Source organism: Pieris rapae, chromosome 19 (assembly GCF_905147795.1).
Source record: "Pieris rapae chromosome 19, ilPieRapa1.1, whole genome shotgun sequence".
In the NCBI taxonomy this organism is placed as follows: domain Eukaryota; kingdom Metazoa; phylum Arthropoda; class Insecta; order Lepidoptera; family Pieridae; genus Pieris; species Pieris rapae.
Genome location: NC_059527.1, coordinates 5,068,345 through 5,080,594, shown reverse-complemented (window position 1 = coordinate 5,080,594; position 12,250 = coordinate 5,068,345). Strand labels below are relative to the sequence as shown.

Here is a 12,250-nt window from a genome sequence, read left to right as displayed (position 1 = left end):
CATCCCGTTGGTCTTAAACATTGGTTAATGGTTTGCGAATCGTTTAATTAATTCCTCATGTTCCTAAGAGATTGGAAAGAGTTGTCTGCCTGTCTCCCACAAGACGAGAGAGTGCTTTCAGAACTGAAAATTATTGCTATATGCTATGTCTGCTTGAACTAAGAATGAAATATATGCTACAATAATTTCTTCGTATAGTGTATATAGCTATATTGATATTAATGATGTATAGTTAATCGTACTAAGCTTTGGTTCTTTTTTTTAATAATGATAATAATTTATACGCATGGTACAAAAATGTTGTGGTGGTATAGTTTCTTATATTATGCCATACATAATTGCGTGCAAATTTGTCCTAAAGGGTAGAATAGATGTTACAATTACATTATTATAGTTAAAGTAATTTTTTGTATTATTTTATTACTAAGTCATGACTGTATTAAAATATATTATTTCTTTCTTTCTTTCTTTTTCTTTATTACAATATCAAATTAATATTAATTATAATGTTTCACGCACGAGACGCTCGTACATTTTCACCCATTACACATTGTACATTGTAAGAAAAATCTATTATAGACTGTGACATCTGCAACCGACACTGTTATATGATTCATTTGGGACTTCTTTTTACTTGTATTAAAAAATTAAGTTCCGCCATTCCGAGTTAATAGTGAAAATTAGCAACTCAAATGTGATTTATAAAAAGTTTATTAATTAACTTGCTTCATTTTGTTTTGTTTGAGAAATAACGAACAAGATGATATCAAAGCATTTTGTAACTTATCGCTATAGGATAATCGTTATATTCTCCTACTGCCTCACAAACCTGTCACCGAGTTCCATGAAAAATGCGGGCAATTTTTTCGTTCATCGAGGATAATAATAGTCTTTTAATTATGCGGCATAAAGCGGTATGGAAAAAGAGATAACAATAACTTCTATGGCGATGTTATGTCTAATCAAAAAAGGCTTGATCACCGGACAAGAACGTATTAGGAATATCACGTATTTAAAATTAGAAACAATTATACTTGCATAAGTAAGACTTTATTGAATGTAATAACCAAGCAATTATAAGCTATTACGTAAAAGTGCACAAGATGTAGGTAATTTATGAAGGACCTATGTGTATCTTATTAAAAAAATGGTTTTAAAACATAGCTAATAATAGGTTCTTATTAAAAATTAAAGTGTATTTCATTTATATTTATAGAATGTTAAATTGGCTGTTTGCTATGCCATTTTTGAAATGTTTATTTTACATTATATACGTAAGAATAAATATTTATATTTTAAACCGAATCCAGTCAGTTGACACAACGAATTGTAGTCTAAAGACGTAATTTTTAGTATCCTATGCCTGCTATAAATACAGTACAAAATACCGAAGTTAAGCAAACATTTCGCTTCGCATCCAAGTGCAGATCAATGTTTGCAGTTCGCTCTACGATCGCCTTTGTTTATGTTACTGAGACCAGTGTCTGGTATTTGCAATGGCCAATGTTGAGTCGTAAAACCTGTCACGTTGGTGTCGTTCGCCCAAAAATTGCTATTTCTATATCCCCTCCATTTGTATAACTGTTCAAGGATATAACCTATTCCTACGATTTGTAAGTGAGCTAATGAATTTTCCCCATAAAATGTTCACGGTTCCATAAGTTATTTATCATGTATATTCCGTTTATAAATCACATATTTATAGTTGTAATGGTGTTAGTTAGCAAAAGTTATTAAATATAAAGCATACATAAATATACATTATACATCTTAACTAATAAATAACCTAAAAAATAAACTTAAGCCTCGAAAATATCCTATTTCAGCTTTAACTTATGTTTTTAATTGTATCGTTGTTGTTTTTTTTAAAGTTACCCAAATAGAGAAGACATACTTCGCATCCCTATTAAAATCAGCACTTGTTCAATAATAAAAAATTATAACAATCTGAAAAAAAGATTAAAATAAAAAACCGGCAACGCACTCGCGAGCCCTCTAGCATCAAGAGTGTCCATTTGCGGCGGTATCACTTAACCTCAGGTGAGCCTCCTGCCCGTTTGCCCCCTGTTCCCAAAAAAAAAAGATTTTAAACATAATTTTTTTTTAATTGTGAGGTGATATCAAAACCGTAACGCAGTGATCAACGCTTGAAAGGTATATGTACTGCTGTTTATCAAAGAGCGAAAAAAAATAAAAATATAAAATAAACACATAACTGTAAACGTTATTTGGGATATAGTACTAAATAGGTTACAAAACACTAAAGTTAAGCAAACATCTTGCTTGGCAAGTGCAGATCAATGTTTGCGGTTCGTTCTACGATCGCCTTTGTTTATGTTACTGTTCTTCGCATAAATGGAATGAGAGTCGACACGTTCGGATAACGGAGTGTTTTGTCTATAATTAAGAAGGTCAGACGCACTGAGACCTTAGTTATGATACTAGACTATTGTTTAATTGGGCTTATTGATATCCACTTTCCCTTTAGAGGGATGAGTTATATCATTTATCTATGATTTTTGAGTGTGAGGTTCAGCATTCTCAATAGGTTAAGGGAGAAAACTGGCAGGTCTTCAATCAAAAAATCCTGTGCGCATACGCCTAAACCCAATAATGTATCCACAATCTTAGATTAAAAACAATTTGAGATCAGACCGTTACAGTAAATTGATATCCTATCTGCATCCCAATAACCAAACCCTATGAAGACAACTCAATTTTTGTCGACGGATAGAATGAAATTTCTTCGCTCTTTACACTCATGTTTGATAATCAATATAAACCAAATAAAGTAAATAAAACCGTACAAATAATATTAAAATTTACATGTATATGTTTAAAATATGTCAAATAGCTTTTTAATTGTGTTAAAAACTGGTGTAAGTTCAAAATCTTCAGATAGGATATTGGCACAGTTAAACTGTTATTTTCATACAAAGTACCGACCCACCATGAATAGCTTGTATCGACAGATGGCTATTACAATCCGTCGATTGGTTATAAGCAAACTTTTATAACTATGTATTTGGATTAAGATTCTGATGATTCAGAGATATATCTCTGATGGTCAAAAATGGATTGAGGTATACGATCTTGATCGATGGCATTTCGAATTCTATGTTTCGTGTCTTTTTTTTATATGACAAATGGGTAGAAGGCTAGCCTGATATTTAGGTATACCGACGCCCATTGATATTCACATTGTCAGATGGTTTGCTAGTGCGTTGCCGGCCTAAGATACATATTTTCAGTTACGAAACGAGTTTTGACAAATGCAGTAAACATTAAGACACAATAAAGTTACACAAATAGGTAACAAGGGTTGTGTGCATTAAACGGATAATTAATGAGCTTTTTCTATGTAAATAAGCTTACAGCAAATCTGTTCGTGAGACGTCAGTATAGCACGGGCCGAGGCCAGTTGTGTGATCACGAAGCCGTAAACATTGGACAATAATCGTTCGTCGCAACTAGCTGCGCATGCGCCGACATGTACTCGTGCTAATGGCCAATGAAGGACTAAATTGTGCCTTATTGAATGTTGAACAAACATTAGCATTAGTAAATAATGAACTATCGCCTTTATAGCATTCTTCATCACACAAAATAATTACTAAATAAGAACATTAAAATAAAAAAAAATGTTAAACTTTTTTTTTAATTATCATCAATGCAACTTAATTAAATATGTGTACCAAAAATTTCAAAAAGCTTGAACTAAATACCATAAATGAATGCAAAAAGAACTACTCTTAAAAGCTCGAATATCACCGGAAGTGATCGCGAGATGTACTCATTCTGCTTATCTTAAGAAATAATTTTAAGTTACCGGTTTTAAAAATATTATCATTAATAACATCGTCTTTTTACATTACGAATGAAAATTAACGTTAATAACATTGTTTCAGCATACGTTAACTGGGCACAGTGGGAAAGTTATGGCAGCCAAATTCCTGGGAGAGCCTTCAAAAGTTATCACCGGAAGTCATGATAGGACTTTGAAAATATGGGATCTTAGGAGTAGGATGTGTAAGTAATATTTATACATTATATAGTTTAGCTACAACCCTATATTGGCCTTTGGTTTAATTTTTTTGATAACTTTTCTTTACGAGACAATTTTTTATAATTTATATAAATTTACTACAATATTTTGTAAACAGTATCTTGGATTATGTCGATTATATATTAATAAATTATGTTTTCGTAGTCTTTAAAGTATGCACTCAACACATACATGCAAATCTCCCGTAACCAATTGTGTATTTTTTACAGGCACAGAAACCAAATTCGCGGGATCATCTTGCAATGACCTCGTGACGTCAGACGGCGCCGGTTCGACCATCATTTCAGGACACTTCGATAAGCGGATACGATTTTGGGACATACGAACAGAAATGTCAGCCAATCACATTGTGCTTCAGGGCAAAGTCACCTCACTCGATCTCAGTAGAGGTACCTACTACTAACCAGTATTAATTAAACAAATCGCTATCTCACGATTGGCAAACGCTACTCTTTGAACGGTTTTCATACTGATTTTAATTTATATAGTGTTCTTATAATTGAATACTTAGAATATTATTATCGGTATTCGTGTCAGAACAACAACGTGACGGGTAGGCGATGCCTATTTCCGTTACGCGTGTCTCGATCAAACCCTTTTTTGTCGATAACGGTCCGGACAGAGCACGAAATACCGAGATTGATACATTCTATCGCTGCGTCTGGACGTCTTTCGGAAAATGATTGAATCACGTCGATTCCGCCGCCGACCTCGCTCGACCGATCGGCCAACAAATTGGGAGATTCACAGTTAGACGTCACGCCTGATCCAGATCCATCAAGAGCATCAATCATCTGTTACGCGTTGATGTGCCCGTAAACAGCGGATGCGGTGACCCACATATTCATATACAAACTCCTCGTAATCAATCGCCATACAAATGTTGTACCACTTTGCGATAATATTTCAAAATTAAACCCCAATTGAATGTCCATCCGCTAATGCTATGATAAATGCGAGAGAGATTTTATCGTCTAAAGTCCTCATTTAATTTAATAATAATCCTGGCATAATCTAGCGGTCTCAACTGCTTTTTACCTTATACTGCGAAAGGTTTTGGTATTGCAGAGGTTAATCCTCTCGCGAACATAGAAAACCAATAAACTATCTAATAATACACTATGATCGCGGTAAACATGATAAATTGCTATAATAGGTATGTTGTATAGAAGTTTGCTAAAGTTTAAAATTCGAGAATAATATATCCCGTTATGTGTGGCATGTTCTTTATTATCTTTTTGGTTGCTTAAAGATTATTTCGGAATCGTTAAATTATCCTTTGGAGGTACATTTCCTGTTGCGTGAGACAGTTAGGGCATTAAGTAATTAAATAAATGTTTATGTATCACATTTAAATCTTGATTTTATACCTTTTATTTTAATGTTTATACATTCAATTGGAAATTTAGAATTATCTTAAGTTAATATAACTGTTACGTGCGAAGTATCTTAACACGTAAGTGTATGAAGCGAGAGAGGTGTATTAGGACCGGAGTAACTGAAGATTCGTGGTCTCTGAATACCCCTTCAGGTAAAAGAAGTGAATAATAATAATAATAATCTTTATTTATTTTCTCACAAAAACATACAAAACTTCATCCATGATAAGTTACAACTATTTATTAATGTATGTAAATTATTGTCAATCTTCTTTTGAGGGATAGTTATTGTATATATAAATAAAATATATACACATATATTCAACACATTATTATGCTTTTAGACTTACTAGGTTAGAAGTCCGAGTTATTTCAAAATAATTTATGGAATGTCAGTATCAATATACCAGTTACATAATTGTGTTACAAAGCAAACTAATTTTTAAATTTGATTTTCAGATAGTAATTATTTATTAGCGTGCGTACGAGATGACACAATACAACTCATAGACTTAAGAATGAATACTATTGTGCGGTCCTTCAGGTGAGACTTAATTACGAATATTTTAACAGACATTATTCACAAAATTTACTTATTTTTAAATTACAAGCTGGTATACAAATATCAAGTATAAATTGCATAGTATGATGGTAAATACTTGAAATTTGAATTAACTTCCCTTACTAGATTAGCTTAACAATAAGCCGCCAGTTTGACCTAAATATTTATTTTTTCTGCTTTATGCAACAAAGTATTTAATAATGTAATACGAAAAGGCAATGTAAATACCAAATTCATAGAAGTAGGATGTAATTAAGTTACTTAAAATGAGCAATTTTTCAGCCACGATTCTTTCAAAGTTGGTTGCGATTGGTCGCGCGCCGCCTTCGGCCCGGGCGGGCGGCTTCTCGCGGTGGGCGCGGCGGACGGTGCCGCCTACGTATGGAATACACATTCCGGCAAACTAGAAGCAGTACTCAAAGATCACTCGTAAGTATTATTACGTCTGTAATATATCTTATGTTTAATTTTGATTAGGGGCTTCGCGTAATTATTTATCTTTGAGGACTTAGTAAGTATAGTTAAGTAATAATATTGGTAATCTTTAAAGTCCACAACCGCCCTATATAAACATAAGGCACACACATTTTAATATCTGTTTAGTTAGTTGTTTTAATTGATCGATCGATTGAGCGTATTTATGATCCGTCTACTCATTTGCCTCCTGTCCCATGAAAAAATACATACAGGTTTGAGGAGCCACTTTATGCATATCTCGCAGCCAACCATTAGGCCATTATTTAGCTATTAATTAGCCGTTCAATTAACAGAATAACCTTTTAACTAAACCGCGCCGTTTAACTATCGACCTGAAAGATGTTCAGTTAGTTGATCAAACAGCAATGCAAATGACTTGGATCAATGACGTTTCATTACTTGTCTAGCCTGTTGATTGTAAATTTAAATTTAATTCCACTCTCAAACTCGAAACGAAACTCTTCCTACTGTTAATATGGCGTCGGCAAACTACAACTTTGATGGTGTTTCCCAAATATTCATGAAAAACAACAAATACAGTGGAAGACTGTAGTGACAATAATAATGTGAATTTGACTCGAGCAATTTAATTTTAAAAGAAATATTTGTTATGTCATATGATTCATATTTTTTATTGCTGACAAATAATGACTCTATCGTACGAATGGCCTAAGTATTAGCCAGTGAGTTTATTAAATGTTGTTACAGACGCTACGGATCTTTCAGGCTGTAAATTAAAAGGCTAGGGTGTTAATTGAACGTCTAATTGCCCTCTTTGGCTGCGACACATACATAAAGACGCTTGGCATCTTACATGTTAATATGCCTATGAAGCAAACTAAAAATAGAGACTAATCATTTAAGATGATCTTTTCGCGGGATTTTAACGACCTTGAAATTCACACTAACAGCCAGCTCGTGACATCGTTTAGGCAAAATAATTCGCTTGGACAATTGAAATCGTGAGGTCAACGTCAGTTTTGTCTTTCTCGTTATATAAATTTCTCTTTCCCACACGGCTTTGTGATTTTCAGACGCTTACGTAAGTATATAATCCTACACTTAGGAAATGAAAGATTCAAGATAGAACTCCAACAGTCTAATGAGCAAATTGAAGACTAAAAAAGTGTTCTCTTCTATTCAGTTTAAAATTGACCAATGAGTAATAAGGACAAAATATAAAATAGCTGTGTATATATTTAAGTGTCAGTAATATTATATCGGGTAATAAAATGTGACGAAATCAATCCATTTACCATGTTATATTATTAAAGTCATACTTCTTTTGGCGCGTTAGGGAAAATGATAAGAGTAAATATTGTATAAAACTATTTTTTGGTTGGTGGAAATCAAAACTCTGATATATATATAATGCATTAACTCTACATTTTTAATCTCCATACAAGTAAATATGTAATAAATATTTTCGCATTTTATATCTCCATCCCTCAAATCCCTACTGAACTTCTCTAGAGACTTTTCAAAACCCTATGTACAAACTAAAACGTATAGACAACAAATTATACTTTATATTACGCACAGTGCAAAATAATATTAGCTATTAAATTAGCATTAAGGAAGTAATGTTTATTGTTATTTCAGAAGCATCAAAAGGCCATCAAATTAAAGTAGTATAATTGTGTTTTGAATAATTACAAACGTTTTACTGTGCTCTAAGCTATTACTATACACTGAGTTCGTCTCTCAATTAAAACGCACGACGTAGAGAAATAATCGTAAAATTGAATGCTCGATTAGTTTATTTATTTAAGATATACGAACATTTACATAGACAAAATGCTTTGAATTGAAGATATGAGATGGCTGAAAAAATTGCTGAAACAACTTTTTGACTAACATGATTTTATTCCTATGAGCCCAGATGGTCAGAAATCATCTTGAGTGATCCAAAGCGATGATTCTCTTCTTACTGTTTCTGATTCTTAAATTTAATTCACGAAAGAAATTATAATTTAAAATTAGCAGATAATTTAAGAACTGTATTCGATTGTATTCCGGTTTTCTCATAAGGTTGGGTTTCAGTCGGATTTTTTAAAGTTTGTTAAAATAACAAAATCCGACTGAAGACAAATCGTTGTTTTTTGAGAATGCTGTGAACTGATCTAATAACTATATTCAGGTCAGAAATATTGTTGTGACAATTGATCTAACGCTAGCCGTCACACAGGATCCCTGTTATGTGGGTAGTTAAATTAGAATTGTTTCCTGGTGGTTTGAATGATAATGATTTTTAATTACCCCTTATACGTATATATGAGTCGACGGCGTCAGGCACAAAAGGCTGATCACCTAGTTGCCTATTATATTGACGAATGATCTTAAAACAGATACACAAATCTGAGGCCTAGACCTAAAAAGGTTGTACCGCCACGGATTTTTCTTTTATATATATCTAATATGTATGTCGTAGGATAATTTGATGCTTCGAATCTTCGCGAATATCCTAGGGGTTTTGAGAAAACGCGGATAATTAGACATAGGCTAAAAATTATCAAATCTTACTGGACAAAGTCAGGATTTTTGCGAAAATACTCTTCGTTCTAGTAAGATTTGATGTGCTCAACACTGATTGGCTACAATTTTGCTGGCTGACTTCTAATTGGTTCCTAGTTTGCCGATGATTAACTTCAAGTATTGTATCATAGAGTTATGAAGGTTTAGAATAGGTGAGAAAGGAAAATCACTAAATTGATTTTTATAAACTTTTTATTGAAAATTTTAGTATGTATGTTGTTTTCTACAGACAATAGGAGATCTCAGTCGTAGTAAAAAAAAATGATCCAATTTTAGGGTGTAATCCATAAATTTGATGAAATTGGTTAGGTAAACAATTAGTTTAATAGTGCAACAATGGAATTGATCAGTCTTGTAAATTAAAGTCTTGAGATAAAATCACTCATTCATCAGCCTTCTCTTCTCTTATACAGCTAAACTTAAGATATATTGAGGCAAAATTATTATCACATTCTGGTTCACTTATAGTGAACAAAATAACTACAACAAATTATTATTGAATTAGCAAAAATAGGAAAAAATAGACTTATTCAAAGACCTAAACACAATTATGTATTTATAACATGACATAATGCTTAATATATATTTTTATTTTGTTAATAGTAAGCAAAAATTAAAAGATAACTAGAAAAAAAATTGAAAAGCGAATAATCACAGAACAAAAGATAATTAAATACGTCACTAATGTGAAACTTACGCTGAGTTGCATGGACCTGTAACATTGGAGTTGCAATGCAAGCACAGCTGCGTTTAGTAAATAGTAATATTATGAAATTATTAGTAAGACTTTACTTGTTACAACAATTCAAAGATTTATGACATTTGGAATTACAAAGCAAACCGTGCTTTTTACAAGCACACTTATTTGAGGAACATTGTTTGCTTGATTTCTTGCAATGACATTGCTTATACCCTTGTCCGCCGAATGGTGATAGTTGTGAGGAAATACCACGAATAGGTAATACTACCTCGGGAACGGGGCCGGTAAATTGAGCTCCTGGAGATATTTGAAGTGCGTTTCTTGGTAGCCAATCTTTAATTATACCAACGGAGGTACCAACTTGAAACAAACCATTCTTCTTATCAATTACTCGTCCTGTAATGTTTTTGTTATCTAAGGGTGCACGATCGTACTTCGGAACATCAACCAAAATTGTAGCACCTACATCTATTTCTTTAAATTTTTTGTTGGATGTAGTACACATAGTCGCAGCTGCTCTTTTTAAATTTTCATGCGAACTTGTTCTTTCTTTCTTAATAGAATCTTCTTGCCAGCATAAGTTACATTTAACATTAGAAGAACTACTACCTTCTCTAACTTCAGACACTCCACATGCGCCGTGAATCACTTGTTGGCATTTTGAACATTTGAGTGAATCGCATGTGGTAATTTGGCAAATACAACATTTAACTTTAGTAGAAACAATATTATTGGAATGCTGTTGTTGTACATTTGTGTGGGAATTTGTGTCATTTATAGCGATATTGTTATCAAGACAGATCGTTTTTGTTGTACTTCCTGGGACATTTATTACATCTTCTAAAATTGTAATGTTATTTGCAGAATCGGCGGCTACTACAAATTTGTTCGCTTTATTACTCAGATCGATAATCATTTCTTCTTTTTTATATTGTGTCATAGATGAAAGAGGGGTAGATTGTGTTGAAGTTTGTGTTCGGATAGTCATTTTTTGATCAGTGGAAACATACTGATTTGTAGTTTTGTTAGAAAGCTGCTCATAGGAAAGGATTGCATTTTCAACTTTGGATTCATTTCTACAACCTGCATTTCGCTCATCTTGAATATCTTCAGTGCGAGAAGGATTTTCATTAATTAAAACCTGTTGTAAGTCTCCTTCATTTTCTAATTTTGACAATGTATCTCTAGGCAAATAAGTTGAAGACAGGCCAATTACAGGATCGTGACCAAACAAGGCTTTGTATGGTGAACGTCCTATTGTGCGATGATGCGAAGAATTCTTCTGGAACTGAACGAAATAGCATCCCAGTGACCATTCAGTTGAGTTATTGTCGGACATCCAGGAACGCAACATGTTCTCAACATCCTGATTGCACCTTTCTACCGAACCTAAAAAAGAGAAAAATACTTTATTGCACATTAAAAAAAATACAAAACAACAAATAACAACAAAAGACAGTACAACATAGGTGGCCTTATTGCTAAGGTAGCAATCTCTACCAGGCAACCTTTGGGTGAAAGAAAAATGCATAGCGGTAAGCCGGATAGTGCAAAACTTGCAAACAAACCTTGACTTTGAGGATGTCGGGGACGTCCATTCACTATCTTGCATGCAGGCCACAATGTGATTAGCTCTTTTATTATGCTGGCAGTAAATTCCTTGCCATTATCACTCTGTAAAATCATTGGCGCACCCACTTCTAAGAATATTTTTAAAAGAGCCATGGCTACTTCAGTTGCTTTTTTACTGGTTAAAGGTCTGAGAAAGCAGAACTTAGTGAGGTGGTCTTGATAGTTTAAAATCCATTTGTAATTGTGGCTAGGAGTTGACTGGAGATCAATTAAGTCTACCTGCGCACGTATGTTAAAGTCTTGAGAAATTATGGGGCGTACAACAATTCCTGTTTTTGGGCAACTTTTTTTATTTAGACAGATCTTACACAAGTTGAGGAACAATATCATAATCGGTACCGGTATCACATATTGTTGCTTTAGGTTATATATCAGTTTGTCGCGTCCTCCATGCCCAGTTGATATGTGCCCCTGCAGAAGAATATCATAGTACATATCTGTTGAAGGTACTTGTACAACAGGAGAGTTAAGATCCTTTCTTCTCAGTATCAGAAGTTTTTCTTCACCTACACTCATCACGTCGTATTTTTTTGAATTCCTATACTGTTGTTGTGTTTTTGGTTGCTTAAGTACACTGGCAGTGTTAAATTGTTCAATTGAATTTATTACAGCATTTACGCGTTCTTTAGTCCATTCTGGTTTAGTTGTACCGTCAACTCTATTATCGTAAAACTTTCTTAACTCTATGTAAAATTTGTCTTTATCGGATATAACCTCCAAATTCTCCGATTCTGCTGAAGGTTGAACATCATTCTCTGTCGAATCTGTCATAATTATATGAAAACCAAACCTCCTATTCACACCGTTTCTTAGTTCAAGTCCAATTTTATAGTCCACTTTTAACACAATGACAAACAAAAAGACCGCTAAACCAATCTCGAAAGCAATGTTGTTGTTGA

At 33.4% G+C, this 12,250-nt stretch overlaps 1 protein-coding gene across 2 annotated transcripts in view; it reads left to right on the top strand.

Annotated features, from left to right (window-relative positions):
• Window positions 1–12,250, top strand: part of LOC110995297 (autophagy-related protein 16-1) — a 168,530-nt gene that overhangs the window by 139,269 nt on the left and 17,011 nt on the right. For both annotated transcript variants that reach the window (XM_045632440.1, XM_045632439.1), the window contains 4 exons: window positions 3,909–4,029; window positions 4,276–4,455; window positions 5,905–5,989; window positions 6,290–6,436. In XM_045632440.1, the coding sequence (XP_045488396.1) occupies window positions 3,909–4,029; window positions 4,276–4,455; window positions 5,905–5,989; window positions 6,290–6,436 (533 nt within the window). The remainder of the gene's footprint in view (window positions 1–3,908; window positions 4,030–4,275; window positions 4,456–5,904; window positions 5,990–6,289; window positions 6,437–12,250) is intronic.